General features: G+C 40.1%; 1 protein-coding gene across 11 annotated transcripts in view; it reads right to left on the bottom strand.

Moving 5' to 3' along the window:
• znf536 (zinc finger protein 536) overlaps positions 1-22229 on the bottom strand; it is a 216555-nt gene that overhangs the window by 6764 nt on the left and 187562 nt on the right. For 2 of the 11 annotated variants that reach the window (XM_067494957.1, XM_067494958.1), the window contains one exon: positions 9894-12163. The exons of 6 other annotated variants lie outside the window; for them this stretch is intronic. In XM_067494957.1, the coding sequence (XP_067351058.1) occupies positions 12009-12163 (155 nt within the window). In that variant the 3' untranslated portion in view covers positions 9894-12008. Of the gene's footprint in view, positions 1-9893; positions 12164-22229 lie in introns of those variants that run through there. 3 more of the 11 variants (XM_067494960.1, XR_010912299.1, XR_010912298.1) reach the window with 3 other exon arrangements.

The raw sequence follows: 22229 nt of genomic DNA, 5'->3' as shown, positions 1-22229 counted from the left end.
TAAACAAACAGACACATGATGAGGAAAAATATGTTCATCAAAAAAAAAAAAAGAGGGATTCGAGAAGATCACAAAGAAAAAAAAGACATGACAGCCTCATACTGTTTGTAGTATTTCTGTCTTTTTCTGGGAATCCTACTGTACAGTTTGTAGAGGGGTGGGCAAAGGGGCCCAGGGGCCCATTTCCTACTAATCTGTCCATGTGCAGGTGGTGAATTTCCTTATTTTGAGTCCAAAAAATCAACAAAAAATATTGCTGGCTCAAGGTCAGCCAAGACTTTGTATATGTAACCTTGGTTTTGTCCATTATTTATGTATTTATTGATTGTTGCTCCCCCAACCACCCCCAGAATAAATACATTTACATTACTTCAAACAGCCGGAAGGGAATTTATCTTTCTCCAGATTTCCTCTGAAGAATTAAGAGCGTTTCCCTCAACGAGCCGGCGTGTTAATGGAAAATTGGCCTGAAGTTTTGGGAATAACGATTTGGTCTGTTTCCTAGCTTAACTAGAGAAAACCAACACACAAATAACACCAGGGGAGGCACTTAAGGAGAAGAGAGGAAGTGTCGGGGAGGGAGGGGGGGGGGTTGAGGGGAAGGAGCTCTTTCAGCATCAAAGCCAGCTAAAATGTCTCCACCAGGGACGAGGTCCCATGTTAAATACTGAACTAGATTATTAATTGCTGTACCAGCAGGACCTGTTAATAAGAACCCGAAATAGCAGCCTCTCGCTTTTTTGACTCTTGTTTGATTTTTCTTTCTTGTGGACGCAACTGCTGCTCTTTCTTGTGCGTAACGTTCACTTCGCACACACTCATTCACTCTCACCCGTCCCACTATCTTACATCGACATGAACTCGCTCACCTGTTTCCTCTCACTCATTCAGTTATTCATTCACTCAGTCGCACATTCAATTTTTTTATTTAGTTCACTTATTCATGCGTCTTTTCTTTTATTTCCTATCTCATCTATGTTTTTCCTTCACTCACTCATCTGCGGTTTTACTGATTTACTCACACTCACATTGTTTCACTCGTTCACCACTTTTCCACTATTCATTTACTCATAGGGCCTTTGTTTTCTTTTATTCACTCACTCACTAACTCAGTCACTCATTCACATTAACCTATTTTTGCTCATGTGGTCACTCGTCCATCTGCTGTATGTTCTTATTCCCACCGATCCACACTTTAAGTCACAATGTGTGTGTGTGTGTGTGTGTGTGACGGAGTGTGTGATAGTGACTAGATGTCCAACCTTGCCTTATTTTTCCTTAGAGTCCCTGCTGAACTGAGGGAGGCACAATCTGCTGCTGACCTGTCACTGTACCCAGATAATAGATGCCCAACTCCGTGGTTGTCTGTGTGTGTGTGTGTGTGTGTGTTTCTCCTTGTTTCTACACAATGAAAAGAGAAAAAAAAAAGGAGGGCAGTGGGGATTGATGGATATGCTGGCCACCTGCTTCTCACTCACATTCTGACACAAAGAGCTCTGCTGCATTAATCATCATGAACTTCCTCTGACCTCAACACACAGTGATAACAGCTCAGTTAGGAAAACAGTCACCGAGCATCAGACAGGTGCAAAGGCTGACACACAACATTTGTGTCTTTTTATCAACCTACTTCAAACAGGAGTTACGAAGAGTGAGTTCAGAGGCTTGTTGTTGTGTGATGACGAGTCTGATGAATCCAGTGGACCCATGAAGCACAAGTCTTGTAATGATGTAATGCGATGATGATCAGCCAAAACAGCTTGTATCCACGTATATCATAGCATCATTTCAAGAAATGATTTAGTTTGATGTCCATGAGATCGTCCTCAGCCTAAGGGCAATGAATCCATAACATCTGGGAATCTTCATCTCCAGCTGAATCGTCATCTGCTTCTTCCTACATTCAGCCCAAATATCTCCACCGGGTGATGATGATGTCTTAATAAGAACCAGCACTTTAGCCTGACAGCCATCACACCTCAGAGTAAAGTTGTCTGAGGTGCCTCCAGGACAGCTGAATGAGTTTCACTCTCACCACAGTCTTCAACGTTTCATTCAGTTACCCACAGAAAAATTTTTGGGAGATTTGCCATAAGACTTCAGTCTTGGTTCAGTTTGTGCAAAGTTCTGTGTATCACTGCGCTGATGGACAGTTGTTACAGTCGTAAACCTGGTTTAAACGGTTTGATTAGTTTTTCATTTGTGCTGTGTTGTTCTTTAGCTTGGGAGACAACACTGAAATAATGCAGTTCCCTGATCCACTTCAGTCACATACAGTGAGGCATTTTGAAAGAACGCCACGATATCGAATTACATCTCATTGAACCATCAAACTATGGTCTAAATATAAACATAAATATGAGTCTAGAGGTGAGTATTAAAAGGACAAGACAGCACTTCAAAACATCATTCGTCCTTTCGGATTATATTTTTTTTACATGGCTTATCATCTTTTAACAGCCTAAAAATGACAAAACCATGGGCCTCATTTGTCTTTCTGCTGGTCTTGTTCCCATTTAAAAGACTTGGCTCCTTTGTTTTGTCTGTAAAATCCTCAGTCAATCTTTTTTGATGAGACACAACTGGGATCTATAGGTTTTGACTCTGGACTAGGTCAGAAAGGGAACATGTAACACCAATACTCTCTGTACAGTGTCTCCCTATCAAATTCATATTTCAGCTCAGTGTTGATGTTATTACCTTTAGAGCCCTGCATGGTCAAGCATCAATCTTACTCACGTCCCTAACAGCACTTTTCCAATGCATAGTTTTAACCTCACTCAGCTAAAATGTTCTTGCATTTGGTCCAAAGTGCTTCATTTTTCACTACAAATATATTAGCACTTGGTCATCACACCAACGTTGCATAAACCCAACGTAATGTCATCGTCAATGTGAAAGACAGTCGGACGTAACTGTCGGAATGTGGCTTTAGAAAGCGTTTTTTTTTTTTTTTTTTCAAAACAAAACACAGATTAAAAAAATCCATCACATAAGTTTTGGAATTGCTTTGTCAGCGTTTGAATTAGATGATGAGAAGTTTGGATTATCAACCGAGGTGATACCGAAGAAGAAGAACCAAAAACAGTACGTTACCATCTACCAATGGAAGAGCAAGAAAGGGCGAGTAGAGTAAAGTCAAAGGTCAGGTTGTTCCTCGCTGCAGACTCAAAATCTGAGTAGAAACTGTGTTGGAGAAGTTGCTTCCTTAAACTCTGGACCTGTGGAATCTTTGGGCACTTTTATTAAGTAGCTCCAGGCCCGTCTGTCCAAACATTTAAAAACAAACAAGTCCCCAAATGTAGTCACACTGCCCAAAATATATACAATCAAGAGGATTTTCCAACCCATATGGAACCAGTGCCCCTAAACTTTCTGGACAAACCACTAAAACTAAATTCTAAAAGAAAAGATTTTAATGATGTAATTGAATTTTCACTGTATAAAAACATGGTGCACATTAAATGAAAGACTGCAGAGGCTGACAGATTTGCAGGAAGCAGTCAGGAAGCCAACTCCAACACTCGTGTTTGCTGGTAAAGCATTTGTCTGAAGAGCAGTGAGTTTTATGTTCACACAGAGTTAAGTGATTTGTGTGTGTGTGTGTGTGTGTGTGTGTGTGTGTGTGTGTGTCTCACATTGTCCTGGCAAGGTGCTTTCCAAAAAAAACAGAAAAGGTCCAGCTTCTACTGGGAAGCCCGGCAGAGTGTTTGTGTATTTATAAATTCATGTATGAACTAATAAGAGAATGATTGAATCTGTGCGTCTGTACATGGATGTACTTTCCTTTCACTTGTCTGTAATTGACTTTAACAAGAAAAACACTTTCAGATGCTCCTGTGCCGCAAGAACACGCTTGAACAAAATGTTCACCGTCTTAAACTCTTCAACTCCTCTTTGGATGCATTTTGCAAGCCAGGAAACATTAGCGTTAGACAAAAATATGTCTTTATTTTCACAGAGATCAGCATTTAAACACGACCAAGACTTGATCGTGTTCTGCATATTGGAAATATGAATCTGTGTGATGAGATTTCTAACTCAAAATGATCTACAAAGGAGCTTAAATAGATTCAACCACCACAACTTTTTTAAAGCCTCTATGCGCAGAGCTGTTCTTTACCCCGCGTCTACCCTCTTTCTTATCTCCCCTTCCTCATTTCCTTTACTTCTCCTTTTCTTTTCTCCTTCCTGCTTTTTTTCACCTTTGCTTTTCCTACCGGTTGGGGGGTGTGGTGATGGTTCGGGGGGGGGGGGGGGGGGGGGGGGGGGGGGATGTTATTTGTCTGCCTTAAGTGAAATCACTCAATTCTTTCAGGAAGAGACTTTGGAAACTATGGAGAGTATTGGAAACCAAGAGAGCGCGAGGGAGATGGAGGAAGAAAGTGTGTGTATATGAGAGAGAGGGAGAGAGTCCACCTTCCAAATAAGTTCCATTAATCATGGGCCCGAGTCTAATGTAACTAATATTTTACAATTAGAGGAGACAAGATGGAGCTGGGGACCATCTATCTCCCTTACACCACATGATCATCGATTCATAAGAGGTGAGGAGAGAGAAAGAGGGACACCACAGCACACTAGCCCCGCACACACACACACAGACCCACACACACACAAATGTACACTGTGCACGGTACACATGCGGACATTGACACACCCACATACATAAGCACAGATGCTTAGCAGAGTAAAACAGAAGGATGCATGTGAATGAGGGGACAAGCTGTCACATTAGCATTTGTTTGTACAAGTTGTGCTTAAAATCAGGACTGCACCTTATTTTTGAAATGTTGGGTTTAAAAATGCCACAAATACTTGAAAAAAAAAAAAAAGGACTCATTACACATCCAGAGACACTCATCCAATGTCTTTGTGTGGCTAGCAGTTCTACAGATAGTCAGTTTACGGTGATACAAAAAGAAAGAAGGAGTGTTAATGCGTTTTAGATGATAGACTCAACAAATAGGTGAATTATCAGTATTGATAGAAACTAATATTACTCACATTGGAAAGTCTAGGATTGTACAGTGGAAGTAAAAGATTCAGGATTCCGAGGACCAACGCGGAGAGACTCAGGAGGAGGTTTTACCCTGCAGCAATGTGGTTACTCTAAATGAGTGAGCGTCTGCATATCCAACATACCACACACAGACATAAACAGCTCCACTAATCCAATACACACCCACACTCTCACTCACACACAGTCCTACAGTTTGCATCACGCATTTTAGCACCCTCTACATTACATACATGTTATCTACTGTCTCATTATATTTTATTTTAATGCGCGAGTATGTTCTTAGTTCGCTCTTTGTTATTTCAGTTTTTTTCTGATTGTTGCACTATAGGAATTGTGGAAAAATACAGTACATCACACAAACATATGTGACAAAAGGATCATGATTGTATATATTTTATAGTGTGCATCATACCATATAACAGCAATAAATCAATGTGCCAGAGCATGAGTGATTATTTGGTAATTAATATTTAGGAGTAAAACGTTTCAAATTCAGTTTGGTCCTGTCATAATAAAACATTTTCAGGTTGCATGTTTGCTTTAAAGCCTTAATGCTTTAAAAAAAGGACAAAGAAAATCCATACAATTTGGACTTAAAAAAAATATTAGATTCGTGTTGCAGTGCTTTTATTTTAGTAAACAAAACACGGAAATAATTCTATACAGAAAAACAACTAGAAGTCAGAAAGAGCTAAATTAAAGAAGGCAGGCAGCCACCTCTAAACCAGTGCTAATAAATAAAATCTATGTGCGGCGTCAATGGATTGTTCTCCTCTAAAACTAAGGGGAAGGACAAATTCATCTGGAAAATGTTATGAAATTTTTTTTTAGGATGCAGCGATAAACATGCACAAAAGCGTGAGACATACTGTAGCACCTGTTTCTGCTAAAGTGCTTCTGCAGGGCAAAGCACAGGATGAGGATCCCTACTAGCTGCTGCTCTGACCTTCCAAGGTTTTGTAGATACATGTAGTGTAAGAATCCATCACAATATTGACTTTACTCTTAAATGTATTTTACTTTTACACATTTTTCATTTGTTCACTTTTTAAAGCCCGTTTGAAACTGCTTCACACTACCACAAATAGGAGGAATAATACATTAATGGTTTATTTAGGATTTTATCAGCCCAGCAGTAGTTACATTTAAACAGTTGCTGAAACCATTAAATTCCCAGAACACATTCACTGGTTGTTCACTGCTGCAGTGCAACATGCAAAAATACAGCTGGAATGGATCGTCCCCTTCCCAAACAGCTCTACTCTCCTCCAAAACCTGGTCTGCTCTGCCCTCTAGTGGTCGTAATGGAGAACTGCACTGCGAAACCCAGCAGCCATTCTAATGTAAAGGAGGAGGGGAAATTAGAGGCAGCTGAACAAATGAACAGAAAGACGGGTTCATCAGCAGGTCACCATCTGCCCAGCGACCAACCAAACGCTGGCACAACTGCAACCTCTGCAGAGCGTCATCATTTTAAACACAATCAATCCACACATAGATGCACACAGGCAATTATACAACATGGCAGCGTGCGTGCACAAACATGTGCTGACACACACGGCTGCACAACATGTGATGGAGGAGAATGAAAGGAAATTGATACTGAAGAGAGAGAGAGAGAGTGAGAAATGAAACACAGGGAGAGAGACAGAGCAAATGACAAGAGAGGAAGTTAAATGAAGGGCAAAGAGTGGTGTTCATCACACTGTGAATCAGGCCGCCGCAAATGGTGGAATTGCTCAACTCAACAAAACACACGCACACACATATATATATATATATATATATATATATATATATGTATGCATATATATATACACAGGCCGGATGGAATGAGAGATGACCTAATGTGCTCTCTAATCAGACACATGTGTGCTGTTACATGGGAGGGGAGGGAGCACATCTACTCGAATGTACAGTACACACAAATACACTTGCGTGCAAGCACACACCCCGTGTTTGAACGAGCGTGCACCCAAAATGCAGTACAAACAATACAAACAAATTATAAACACACACAGACAAAGCAAGTAATGTCCTGATTGTTCTTGCTCAGGCTCATATCCCGCCCTACGTGCGTGTGTATATATAAGCCAGTCAAACGGTTACTTTCTCCGGATGTGAGTTTTTTATTGGGAACAGACTCGTGGCCTGAGCCTCCCCACACACACACACACACACACACACACACACACATCTGGTGCAGTGTAGCTGATCCATTTAAAAATTAGTCAGACATTGACCTCGGCAGACGTCCCAGCGGCCTCTGGGGTCGTGACGTTAGGTTAACACAAGTACGGCTTCCCTCCGTGTGGTACAGGTCAGGTTTCAGAAGACAAGGGGAAAGTGGGCGGTGGGGGTGAAACCGTACAATATTTCTTCTTTCACAAAAGCACAGTCCGCTAAATGAACAGGACTTTGTGTGAGAGATTTGTTGTAATCTTTACAGTTATGATAAGGAAACAGCCATATTTATTGAATTACTATGTACCCTCACACAAAAGACACAAAGATTTATTTACTTTGCAATAAGTTTTTGAACTTTGAACCCCCAGCATTACACATTGAGTATTTCCTGGTTGCCCTTGAATCCTACAGTAGCTTGTAAACTAACGTAGTTACATGCTTAAATAATTAATGGCATTATCATTGTTCTAATATTGAGTTGGTTTGCAAGTTCAACATATCCAATTCACTCAACTCTTTAGTAACATGGACACTTGTTACAGACAGATTTACTTTAAATACAGTCTGCTACACGGCTGCTCTAATACTTATAGTTAAGAAGTTAATAACATAGTACATTTTTAAGATATGCCAAATGTTACAAATACTAATTCTTTTTTCAAACTACAGAAAATAAGAAGAGCAACATGAAGAATTAAACTCTGATAATTTTATTGCTCTATGCTGCTACGTTTGCTTCTTTATAAGTTAATTTAATGAGTTGAACGAAATCTCAGCAGTTTATTCACTAAACTCATCAATTCAAGTTGAAAGGCCTCAATTTACAGCAATTTATGAAATTCACCAAAGTTACATATTCAAATCAAATCAGCTACAAACGGTTAGTTGAATTTGTGACTATATAAATATAGACACACATACCTGTTGTACAGAGTAATCTGTAAGTTCCAGGTTTCTTTGAGAAGCACGCGTTTAAAAGCAATAATATGTCTAATGACATGAGAAGGATAAGTCTTAGGCACCAGTCAGATGTTTTTCTTTACTCAAGTCAAAATACTGAGAACAAGTTCTAAAATTTAAAGTACAAAAATGCAATTAGCCCACTTAGAGTGTTTTAAGTGAAGATGCTTGTAACAAATGTAGAAGTTCAGTACAGATTTGTTTGGCAGATTTGTAACAGGTGAAAATTACAATAAGGGTAAAGTATAAACACTTTACTTAGTTACCACCTCTGAGGGTTCCTTAACTAGAGTCACCATCTTTTCCCAAATATCCCTAAAGTACTTGTGTTACTGTATCCTAGCACTCTTAGTGCACTGTCCACCACTGCCAAAAGTGTAAAGTGTAGCACTTTATTCATTCATCTATTCTTTAAAAGGCCATTGTACATAATTCAGTCAGTAAAATTGGCCTTGTAACAGTTTGGCAAAGTCCGTCTTTAACCAGCCCTGGATGTTATCACGTTAACCAATGGCCAACCACTGTGGTTAATAGCAACATATACATAGGCCAATAGGTACCTGCTCCACATGCTAGTCTTCTCAGTAGGTCATAGGCCAGCAGCTTGATGTCACCAATGGCAGTGTCACTAACTGCACCAGTAGTTGGGTGAACTACAAGTGTGGGTGTGTGTTCACCGTACAATAGCATCAGAGTGCTCAAACTGGACTGTTTTTTTTTTTTTTCTCTTCAACGATTTACTGTAGATTTTGGTCATTTAATTATCTTATAAAAGATGTCTGAACAAGCCCAAACTATTAGATTCGGACTCTACATTTAAAATATTCTTCACTAAATTCACTAAACATCATCTTAAGGTTAGTTAGTTAGCTTTGTACTGCACTGTATATTAGATTTCTAATACTACTGTATTACTACGTGCAAAATACTTAAGTGAAAGCAATCATGAAGCATGAACGCAATGTCCGAAGAAGAATTTAACCTGGAAAGAAAGTAAACGGACAGGGAACGAAGATGGAGACACCCATGTAGCTAATCTGAAAGTGATTTGTACTTGATATGTGTGAATGTTGTCTTTTACGGTTCCCCACATGTGGCGCTGTGAACCTGCTCACAGGAGTCGTATCATCTACACCGTGTTTCACTACAGTTACTTTATGAGCACCTCAGGGAGACAAAGTGGTGCCGACAGTAATTTATGTGTGTGTATCATGATCACAAGTGTGTGACGCTGAAATTGACTACGAGATAATAACTTGTATCAGAGGTGATGGACTAACTCTCCAGTTTACCCGCTTCTGATCACTCACTTTGTCAGATATGGAAAAATTAAAAACATGAAACAGGCTCTTGCTCTGTGACAATCCGTTTTTTTTTTTTTTGTGTTTTTTTTTTTTAGTTTGAATACATTTTATTTTTATTATAAGTACAGTTCAGTAGTTACAAAACAAAGCATCTGCCATGAGGATACAGCAAAACAGAAAGAGTGTTCAGCTCACAAGACAGGTTTTATACATAATATGTGGAGTGGAATGCTCATTATAGCTGGTTCAGAGATGGAGAGAGCCCAAGCGAGACTCTCGCTATTAATCTCTCATCGTTACATTCCCCTGGAACACAGAGACAGGGTCAGAGGTCAAAGCCATTGGTCAGTGCCTCCAGCAGGATACGTCTGATTGGTTCACTCAGACCCCATTTCCACAATTCCTCCTTTTCAAACACCCTGTTACATTTCCTGTTACTTATTTTTCATATGTCACACTCATATTATTTTAGTTTGAATCCCCTATTTTCCTGGCATATTGAAATTGAAAGAATGGTTAATTGTAATGTACATAAATCAAATGAAAATTAAAAAATGAAAACAAAAACAGTTTGTACTACAGCAAAATCTCTTCACGTTGGGGTTTGAGCACTGAAAATCACTCAGGCTAAAGCAGTAATGGGCCTATGCTGTAGGTCAACAGGGGATTTGCATACAAATCAATTTGTCAAAGCCACATACAGTATAGAGGTTGATCAAAGGAAGTATTATATTTGGACTGTACATACCGCATTTTAATTTTTCTCTGGGTTCACAAAATATTACGTAGAAACATTTCACAATGCCAAGGGACACACAAACACACACCTTCAGTTTAGTTAGTTAGCTAGTTTTGTACTGTATAGGTTGGATTTATAATACTATCACAGTGCAAAATACTTCTGAGAACCGAAACAAATGAAAAAAATAAAAATAAAAAAGGATAAAGTCCCTCTATTCATAATGGATTTTGTATATATGGGGGCAAATATGTTTGCAGCACAGGAGACGATTGTCATCTTTTTGCTCTTTTTTTCTTGATCAATAAATGGAGAAGGCATTAATGTACAGTACATATAAAAATTCAAAATAAAATCAACCCTACATCCTAAAACCTAGCACAGCTACATAGCTTGGTAGAAGCAAGAACAGATGACTTGTGTCTAAGGCTATACACAATATTTTTTCCAGTTTTTTTGTTCTTTTTTTTTTTGTGTGTGTGTGTCATCTTAAAGTAAATACATCAAACCATTTTCAGTAGTCAGTAACACTGTGCAACAATGATCGGTGGTAGTATTTTACAAACATCTGCAACACTAGAGTCCTTGAGGTTGACATGAGAGATGAAGAACAAGGGGTGGAGGGTGATAAAGAAACAAACAGTTCCCCCCCCTTTTTTTTTGTTTTTGAGATCTTTTTTTTTTTTTATTCTTCTGTGTAAAAGTAGAAGAATGGCTACCTGTTGTGTCAATGTGGCCGTACAAGCTACAGTCATTTCTTTGCTTCTCCTGGTTTTCACCTTTTTTAAACACCTGTATATCTCTCTATGTACATTAAGCATCTATGGGAGCTGTGTTGAATGACACAGAAAACGAATAATAGACAAATGGTGCTATGTGGCAGAGTGAAGACCTGTACTAATCTGGTTATGGAAAGGGCAGTTTGAACGTCTTAAACTTCACAATTATCATTAGCACCGCCATTGTGAAAAGCCAACTACGGGTTGTTGGTTTTTTTTTTTTTAAATCAGCAATACCGTATTATTTCTGGAAAGAACTTCTATTGTGGATTGTCAGATGGTGCCTTTTCCTTTGTTAACCATAACCTGTGTGATGCATGGCCATGGGACATAAGTAGTGACTCTATGACAGCGGATAGGTGAGCCACAAGTGGCTGGTCTGACAGGAAATGCGCTTGGTCTCTGTCAACAGTCCAATAAAATTGAGTTTCTATTCTACAGTAAAATACATTCCAGGTACAATATAATGGTCCTTGGACATGAGAAATAACTTTCTTCTTCATTTAACAGGAGAGAAGTCTTTGATAGCATTTGATTAAGCACTACACTTCAGTCCTATTTTTAAAAAAAGACACATCTTTCTAGCTCAAGGAATGTATCAGAAACTGCAGGGCCAGTTACAGGAAGTGCTAATCAGACAGGTAGTTTCATCAAAAGAAAAAAAAAAAAAAAAAAAAAAAAAAAAAAAGCATTGTATAAGAGATAAGACAACAAAGACAAGGGGCATTCAGACCACAGGAGACAAAACAGGACAGTTGCCGTCACTTTGTTTAGTGTCCAAGGACGCTTGCAAAAGTCAATAGGTCCATCTCGCAAATCCACCCCCAAGGGGACCTTCCAACCTCTCCTTCATATAGTCCTCACCTTCTCTTGACTCTGACGGTAGTATGTTCTAGTTTTATTTTTTTTCATCTTAAATAAAGTCTTTGTTATAGTGTATTCCTTCATTTATCCTTCATCCTCCTCCTCATCATTGCCATCCTCATCATCATCCTGCCTCGCTTCGGTGTGGGCCGTTAGTCTTTGACTACAGCGTGGGCGTCCAGGCCCTCTGGGTCGCCTAGGTTATGGTTGTTAGGGTGGTTAAGGTCGTTGTTAAGATGGTTGGGGTCGTGGGTCAGCGCGGGGTCATGGGTCAAGGGCTGGTCCTCCTCTCCCACCCACAGATGCACTACAGCCAATGAGAGAACAAGAGGCAGATTAGCACCAAGGACCCAACAAACGGACCCCACTCTGCAGCACACACACACCCTCAGCACTTGATCAGATGGATGGATGACACATTTTAGCTACACAATAGGCCACGGCCACATGTGTCAAACATTAAAGACCCAAAGACAGAAAAATGTATTTGTGGCTAATCTTAAACGATAGTTTTAGTCTAATCTTACCAGCTTTTGATTCTGGACATCAACCCCCCCTAAACCAATGAAGGTGAATGGAACTTTTAGTGGTGCTAACAGCATTTAAACAACATATTTCTTTCCAGTAACAATGCCCCCGAATAATCCATAGTCCTCACTGCACTCTTTTTTTGGTACAAAGTCCCTGTGAAAACTCCCATCTATGGATTATCCCATACAGTTAGAAATGAGCAAGAAAACAGTCATTGTTAATTTGTTTTTCGGTGAACTGAGCATTTAAAAATCTTTACTGACATAAGCAAGGTCAGCAGAGCTTTTATTAGACTGTCACATCTACACTGCAAATCCACTCTTCATTTCTCTCTAATTTTATTTTTGCATCGTCTGAACACAACAGTTTACACTGTGAGAGTGTGATAGCGTGCTCAGTGGAATAAGCATTTCTAAAATGATACAAGACGCTAACACATTATGGTTATGACAACTGGAGTAGTTTCATACTTGTTACAGGCAACTTGGTTGGTGCAATAAGTGTTACAGGAAGTGTGACAGTGGGTGAGAAGTGAAGTGAATAATTCTAATAAAATAAAAAAAAAAAAAAGTTCGAGGGGTTTGGTGAGACAGTAAGAAATGCATAACTGTAATTAGGTCCCACAGCAGAGGCTACTAAATAATACAACTTGCTTTCCCCACCCACCCCCACCTCCTTTTTTTCTACACTTTCATTCCCTCAGCAACTTCTTAGAAAATTATTTTGCAATAAAACACTGCTGAACACATTTGCATGTCATGTTCTTTTAAAGTGGCTTTATGAATCTGACAAAACCAAATTAAAACACGGCTTTATTTGAGCAGTGCTTTCGCGGGGATGGAAATGGATATCAAAATGAAAGGAAGTGTGTGCCGTAACAGAGGGAAAATAAAGAGCTAATAACATGATAAAACATCTCTTAGATTCAGCACTGAGTAATAACTCTCTGGGTGTCTTCGCGTGGAGCGAACAAGCACAACATCACTGTGCAAGCAACATTTACTGTAGGGCTTCTGCTTTTAATGCTGCATGTTACCACTTCAGATGGTCCCAGTGATACCACAGGATCATTACTAATCGCTTTTTGCATCGCGAACGCATTGGTTGGAATAATTTGCTCGGCCAAAAAAATGGGAACATATAAAACAAAATACAACTCGTAATGTTCTGGATTAAGCAAAACACCATTAACATGTCTAGCAGTGGGCTCTTTTATTGTCAGCTAACTGGTGTTTCATCCTCACACTTGCAGTACATCTCAATTTATGCCCTCACTAGTGAGGTTCATAACCAGCTTTCACCACAAGATGGCAAGCTAAGACAGTAAATAACAGGCTGGAACATCCGTCACATGCATTTAGACCAGTGAATCCCCTGAATGAAGATTCAGTTGGAACATTTCTGTGTTTAAAGTCATAACTAACTCCAAAACAAATTGACCTAAGCACACTTACTGCAAAAATATAACGAAGCCCTAATTGAATAATAGTCGTTCGAGTACCTCGTGCTTAACTATGACAAAATCCACAATAGCTGTTTGCAGCAAACCACCATTAGAATAAAATACAGCTAATGTATAAAACCATAACTAACATACACCAAAAATAAAGTTTCCTTGTTCCGAAGCTTCACAAAGTGTCTCCCCAAGGGCACTCCTTGATTTTGACTTCCCTGTAAAGAAACTTCCTGTAACGAGCTCCAGATTAGGTCCCATATTTGATTTTCACTGTTCATTAACTAAGCCACCTGGAATGTTATTATTTAAGCATGGTGCTCCTTCTCCCCAAACAACTGCCGCTGCGAAGAGGGAGAGATTTCCTGGCCAACTTTATAGATTTAGCATAACTTCCCCTCACAGTTTTTAATTTCCCATTCGGGCAGGCGGCAGATGCAGCTCACAGACATGGCGAACCTGCCTGGCATTCATTTATCACATGAATGCAAAGCTTATCTATTTGTTTCCTTAAAAAAGAATCTGCCCTTCTTGGAGGTTGATGTGCTGCTGCTATACACAATGGCGACGTGACAGAGGTATGACACTGATAAAGATCTGCCTCACTAACTATTGTCACCTTATATTTAAACCAAGGAACAGCAGTGAAACACTTAGCATGTCAGGGTCTACACAGTACACATTGTAAAAAAAAAAAAAAAGGAAGTGCGCCCTCTTGTGGACAGTTGTAAAATAACTAATGGAGACAGAGGTGGTTACTGGGTAGGAGAGGACCTTGGAAAGGAAACCATATGGTGTGAGAACACACAGCTCCAGAATCCATCCACTGTTAATACATGTGTCATGCTTAACAGAATGGATAAATGGGAAGGAGGATGGAACAATAGCATACTACTGCACTCTGAGCATGTGTGAGAGGCCGCCTGGGGACACGCTGCACTGAGTGTGTGTTCATAAGTGTGAGTGTGTGGCCTCAGAGGTATCACCCAGCATTAATGGCAGTCTGTGGAAACATCACACAACAGGCAACCAGCGAGCAGACGATGGCATTTCGCAGTTTAACACCTTATGATTCTTGAGACTGGTAGCGTGGCACATGTGTGTGCAGCGTTGCTTGACACAAATGGCTAAAGCATTGTCGGTGCTTTTCGTATTGTTGGTGCGCGTTCGATTAAAGGGTGTTTAAAATTGAACAGTTGAACTATTGTCAGTTGACAGTAGATCCAGGAAACAGTCCGATAAAAAAACTTTTCACAAACAGCTCTATGGGTTATCTAGTGTAACGAGAATATTGTTTCTATTGTTTGTAAGAAATATAACTACAGATAGAAAATGCTTTGAGATATGTTGATACAGACTTTCGCATTTCCACTGTGTTACTTTGATTTAGTCCAAATGATAATAGTTGTATTTTGCAGATACAACTTCTAATACAGAATATAATCAACTAATAAATTAGGATGTATTATTATGGATGAGGCAGCTGTCAGTACACAGCTGTCAGTTTAAAGTTAATATTGCAAGTTGTTATAGTAACACGGATTATAACCCTTTTTTTATTATTTACTACAAAAACTCTACAAAAAGTTAGTTAGTTATTTTCTTAGGCAGGCTCACTTGACTATTAAGTTTGTTTACTCCTACCTTCCTATAGCACTTCATACGTTTATCAGTACATAATCCACAATAATATCGTGGCTGCACCAGCATCCACCAGTAAGTGTTAGAAGACAGGGTCCATTCAAGCTAAATAAAACCAAACTACGGCATGTAATGACTAGATGAATGTCGGCTCGACGTTAAACGTCACATTACGTTGCACGTTTATGTGCGCAATGACAAAAATTTAAAAAAAACTCTCAAAAGTTGCTTGTCATCATCTCTGACCGTATTGATGCCAGCGTGTAAAGTCGAGCTCTGGGAACCCGCTTGGTGCCACCGAAGGTGGCTGTGGCTCCTTTGTTCGCTCTCCCAGGCTTCCGGGCCCTACACTCAGAAAAGTGTTGTTCTTGGCACAGCCCCGTCTTATTGTACAGCCCAGTATTTATAAATATGTAAATATGAGCGGCACCAGGCATAACACAACGCGCTTGTATACACCGAGGAGGAGCGAGGAGGAAGTGAGCGCACACCCCACCTCCCCCCCCCCCCTCTCTCTCTCTCCAAAATTGTATTTTTAGATGGTTTTAATGAATACAGGATGTTTATAGTTACCATTCTCTGTGATTCGCACAAAAGACTAGAAATATCCACATCCACCCTGCTTACCCCCTCCACTGCACCCTTCCTACCCTCCACCCCCTCCCTCCTTCCCCTCCACCGAATCCCTCAAAGCACTACTAAAGAAGAAAAAGGGGTGAGGGTGGTGGAGGTGGGGAGTTAAGGGGAAAAAAAAAAAAAGCAAATTTGTGGTGCAACACAGCAGGATTGTTGTGCTCTCAGTCTGCGTTCGGCTCAGATCCCTATTAGACAAACAGAGGATGGTGTTAAGGTGCAACAAAGAGTGACGAAGAACTCCTTTGTGCAGGTGGAGGGTGTGGAGGGTGGGGAGGGTGTGGAGGGTGGGCGGCAGTGGTGGTGGTGGTGGTGAGGGGGACATGTGTGCAATAGAGACGAGACAAGCTGTGCAGCAGAGAAGGTTGTTCACGAAGCGACTTCAAGGCGGAAATGCAATTTGTGTGTTATTTCTGTTTTTTAAAGTTGCAAAAATAATACAAAAGCCAAATCAATATGTGCAAGATGTGGGTAACAAAGGTTACCTGTTTTCTGTTGTCTGTGATAATGTGTTTTTGTTGTGTGCGATGACTCCATGTCAACTTGTTTTCTTTTTATAAACTCAGTTTTGTTTTGCTGCAAACTCTCAGGTCTGGTATGAGGTGATGCGTATGACAGGATGGAAGGATTCAGAGGAGGTAGCAAAAAAAGGGAAGAACATAAAAACGTTAAAAAAAAAAACCCGAATGATTGCAGTTGGGGAAACACAATGAAGTGAATGTTAGTGGCCTCTTTCTATCTTTCGCTCTCTGTCTCCAAAACTATTTCTGAGGCTAAAAGATTGCTGGCTTGATAATACCTCCGCTGAGCAATTTAAGCCCAAACACTCTGATGCTACAATCTGTCTTCTCTGCCTGATAGCGCTTTTCTCCCCTCTCCTCTCCAAATTACTTTCTTTCATATCTAATTATATTTGCTAATGATCTTATAAGAGAATAATGGAATGTGCTTGATCTATTACCTTTTTTTTCAATACATAAATACAATGCGGGGGAAATGACTATTGGAGACAGGAGGAAATGTTTTTTTTAATGTTTTTGATGAGAGGGAAAATGAAGCTGGGAGCTGCAGGGTCATTAATGGGCTATGAACACAGAGGTCATCTCTCACATTCTCTTTGACATTTCTCTCATCTGACGTGCTGAAACAATCACAACCTCATCCGCACTCTCCATTCTGCCCCCTTTTTTTTTTTTGCTTCGCAGTTTCTTGGTAATCTTCCAGATATCAACCTCGAGTCCCTTTGATCTTCTAATGGAAACACTGAACTTTGTTAGGTGCCAGCGCCGAGTCATCTGTTTGTGGTCTGGTGTCACATCAAGCCGGAAAGTTTCAAAAGATGAATAATAATAGAAGAACGGAGGACAATGAAACAGGACATTCATTTAAGAGATATATCTTCACACGGTCATATAATGAAAAAGATTTGGAAAAGTCTCCCGTGTGCTGGAATTCATTTAAATCATAATCCAAGCACTAACCACCCCCCCAACGCCGGGGCACCAGGGGGGAACCAATCAATTATTTTAAGGGGACTGTGACGCTTCTAGTGGTCCCGTTGGACCGAGCCCTAGGAATGGCCACTGGTGGGGCTAAAAAAAAAATGTGTGCGGACTCCTGTAGTAACTCAACACTCATTATTCTGTAGTCTCCTTACTTTTTTGTGAGTTTAGTTTCTCCACATTTTTTCCACAATATCACATAAGAAAAATAATACATTTTTCCACCAAATGATGGCTTTCTGGTCTTCGGCTTGCACTTGCAAATCCATTGACCTTTTAACTGAATAACTCGTCTCTTTCTGCTGCCAAAAGCCTGTCCCATCCTGTCCCTTCCTCTCTCTCTTCCTCTTAAGCCTCTTCTCCATCTTCCATTCTTTCCTCTCTCTCTCCCCCCTGATATTTTTTTTTTTTTTTTTTCTCTCCCCAGGCCCTAGGACAAGCCAAGCCATGACAGGCACTCTAAACCCCCTGCATTAATGGAAGGAAATGGCATTCGATCCCTGTTTGATCTCCTAATCATTTCTGCTGAAATGATAATTAGTGCCCTTCCAATCCTCCCACAGAGGAGGAGAAAGGGGTGGGATGAGGAGGGTGGGGGTGTAAATACATAAATAGAAAAGAAAAAAAACCCTGTTGCATTTTAGACCCTAAATGACATCTCTGTCACCAAGCCGGCCATGTTCATAACCAACAAGTGCTTTCCACCATTGCAAATTTCCCGTTTCCCATACTTTACACACAGAGGAGGGTGACATACACACCAACACACACTCGGACACACAGAGACACAGTGCCTGGCGACTGCTGTCTGTGATTCTTTTCAGCTGACATAATCCTGATTGATTCGTTCAGCAGATAAAAACTTGGTCCACTTCTGCCCTTTTACTGGGGGGGGGGGGGCTGGAACATAATACAGCCTTTTATTCAGCAACAATGTAACATAATGGCGTTGGAATGCGCAGGGGGAAAAAAGGCCACGTCTTAAATGCGTGTGACACACTGTGCTTTGAAAAAGCTTCTAGTCTAATGTAAAAAGAGAGGGACAGAGGGACAGAGGAGAGAGAGAAAAAAAAGAGAGAAATAAATCATTACACTGCCAGATTACCCATGTGTCCTGGTTCTATCAAGATCAAATGAAGGCTGTTTCATTTGTGTCCTTCTTTAATTTGGGGTTTCATCTGGGTGTGGCTGTGTGTATTGACAACTTAAGTGTCTGTTATCCCGTAACTTCACATTGCCTTCATGTTCCTACAGTCTTATGTTTGGCTCATCTCACGCCTACAGATTGCAGCCTTTTGGTTTTTGTTTTTTTTTCTTTAGTCTTTTGGAAGTCACGTGCCAACATGAGATACCAGACTTTCTGTTATTCTCCGAGAGATGGACAAAGGCTACGCCAGTAGCTGTTTGTATCAGCACCCTCATGGTCTGAGTCCGAGCACTAAAGCGCTGAACTGGAATGTAAAAGTGTATTGTAACAAATTGAGTTTGTCTTTTCCATATGGGGCTTGTAGGATTTGAAAAAGGCCTGTCTGGGCAGCATATATGGCTTTAATTCTCACTTTGCTGAATGTCTTTAATGCGATTATATGTTATTAAATATGTTTCAACTTACAGCACAGTACATCTATGGGGTGTTGTTTTTTTTGCTATAGTATTTCTTCTCTACCTTTTTATAATGTCTATTTCATTTCTAAAAGCTGTGTTTAGAAAAATGAAACTACCATAATGCATTGTTATGGTGCTACTACTACTACTAAGATGATGATAATGCAGATAATATGTGTTGATTTATGTCACGTAACGGCAAGATCAGGTGTATGAGTTACAATACGATACAACGTCATAACTTTATTTTTTAGTGCTCACTGAAATTCATTTAATCTCCCCTCAAAAAGACACACATATGTTTGCTACACACAAGCCACAACATACAGAACAAAACAGCATATCTCATCCAGCTTATCCTGTAGTTGCTTGAGCAACAGTTCAGACTGATTTTACTTATCCACAACAAAGTTAGCAACTTAATTCATGCTGAGAATTTAAAATTGTGAAACATGAGGGGGAGTTTTTGCACGGACTAATCTTGCTCCCTTGCTTCCTTCTCTGCACTTTCCAAACTTCCCGGTGTTTGCTTGCTTTTCGTGCAGCGCCACCAGTTAACCACCAAACACATGAGAACAGACGGCCTCCCTGCAAGTCAGTTGTATTAATTGTAAGTGCTAATCTGCAAGCCACGGCCCTCCCAGAAGCACACGGGCGTTATCCGTACCAGCACGGTGGTGGTGTCATACTGTATCTGGTTACTAATTCGATGTGGCATGAAGCCAAGGCGGGAGACAGGAAAAAGGAAGACGTGAGTCTGTTTGATCGGCCATTGAAAAGTGTCCCCGGAGTCATTCATTTGAGTAGAGAAAGAACAAGTGTGATGACACAGTATGGAGGATTTATGTACTGTAGAAGGAGGAGCAAGTCAACTGGAGACACAGCAGCAAATGGGGCAATATTATATAGGGCAATATCATACAGTATATAGGGCAACTGTGAGTGTGTTGCCCTGCCAAAGTCTATAATATTCACTCACAAGGACAGAGGCAGAAAAATAGAGTCTATGAGTTTAACAAAATATCAGTCACGTTAGTAATCGCAACGATCACTGACTTATAATAGTCTTATGTCTATTGTTTGCAGTAGTTAGACTAAGTTAGAAAAAAAAAGAAAAGAAAAGTAAGCAATAAACGCACAGGCAGAGTCCAGAGACACTTAAACCGCAGATATTTAGAACTCTGTGCAGATAGAAATTAACAAGACAGACAGCAGAGTAATAGCAACCCGGCCCCAGCTATCACCGTTATCATTTATTATCTCAGACGACCTGTCGCTGGTTCCCAGCGTTGCCATGGCATGGAGTGAGATCTCCCAAGCTTCCTTGCAGAAAAATAAATGACAGGAGTTTGGAATGCGAAGATAGAGAAGCCTCTGAGGGCTGGGTGGTCGGTTGAAGTCAGAAGAAAGGGGGGGGGGGAAAGAGAGGAGATGGAGATATGAGCTCTGTGAACGACTGTAACACGAGCATCAATTTGGTATATCAAGGTGCGGGCACTTGCCATATGTTGAAGCTCTATTAGGCAAGACTGTTAAGATTTATGGAAGCTGAAATAGTTCTCAATTACCTCTCACTCCCAGTGGTTCCTGGAGCAGCTTTAATCTGAGTCTAATGTTGCACATGCACTTCAGCTTTCTTTATCAGTGCATTTTGTTTTTTTTTTATCATGTGGACCAATCAAGAAAACCTGATCAATAAATTAATACTATACTAGTGATTGTACTTCAGTGTGTGTCTGCTACAGTCACCACTGCAAACGAAATGAATGGACTGAAGACTTGTCACGAGGCTGGATGACTAATACTTTTCAAAGTCTAGTTTAGGGATTTTATTCTACTTTATTTGATCCAGTCGTTGGGGTTAAAAAAATACTTTTTCCTTTTGTTAAACCACATCACCTCAAACTCCCACCTCAAAGGAGGGAGATATGATCTACACTGTGACAGACATATTAAGAGATGTAAGTTGCCTTATATAGGAGTTAACTTATGTTAAATAACTGGGGGGTTCCTCCTTTTATGAGGTCTGAAAATGTAAACCGAACTAAATTAACAGAGCCTCAACACGTTTAATAAGCTCAAAATATTACATTATTAGGTAACAATTGTGATCGAAAAGTTTCCATCAGGAATGTTTTACTTAAACTCACGGGCCACTTTATTAGTTCTGATATTTTGTTCCACCTCATTCATTTTAAATAGGCCAAAAACTTTAGTATCACCTCTTCGTATAATGCCGTCTAGTGTGACCCACTATGACCTCAATAATAAAGACATAGTAGAAGTATCACCTTTCTGACAGTTTCATCTTAAAAACTGCGAAATTATAACATTGTAAAGGTGGGATTCATGCCAGAGCTGATGCTTTGGCTTGTATTAGATTGTACGGCTGTACCTAATGAAGTGGCCAGTGAATGATTTCTTCTTTTCTAGTCATAAGTAGACCAATCACCCGACTTTGTGCACAGGTTTTAATTTTCAAAAAGCAAAGCCACAAGGCTGCTCTGGTACAATGTGTTCAGGGACAGTACAAAGTGTTAGTGAAACTTGCCGAAAGGAACACACTTGAAAAGTTATGAAGAATTCATGGGGGTTGGTTACATTTGCATTAATATTTGCAATTGCAACATTGGGAAGTAAGTGCCCAGAGGGACTGCTTTACTGAAAATACACAGGGTTCCATCATATTTCACACTCTCGTCCTATAGTTTTAAACTACATAAAACAGAAAAGCCTCTGAAGAGTTTTAGGTCTCAAACAACCTGCAATGAGATGTGGGAGTTTTGTTACATAAGCACTTAACTTTTCGATTCATCATTTTGAAGTCCGAACAACTTAAAGTTCCGTGTGGTCTGGAAATTAAAACTAGACATTCAGAGTTGAAGGCATAAAAAATGTGAGTGGCCAGAGACACAGACACCGATGGTGGTTGTTGTTGTTGTAGTTACACTAATTTCCCGTGTAATGTTTTACAGTGCAGGCTGTCAGTGGAGGCCTGATGACATTTT

This window comes from Channa argus, chromosome 2 (assembly GCF_033026475.1).
Source record: "Channa argus isolate prfri chromosome 2, Channa argus male v1.0, whole genome shotgun sequence".
Classification (NCBI taxonomy): domain Eukaryota; kingdom Metazoa; phylum Chordata; class Actinopteri; order Anabantiformes; family Channidae; genus Channa; species Channa argus.
The sequence above is the reverse complement of the archived record's forward strand: the minus strand, read 5'-3'. Positions and strand labels throughout refer to the sequence as shown.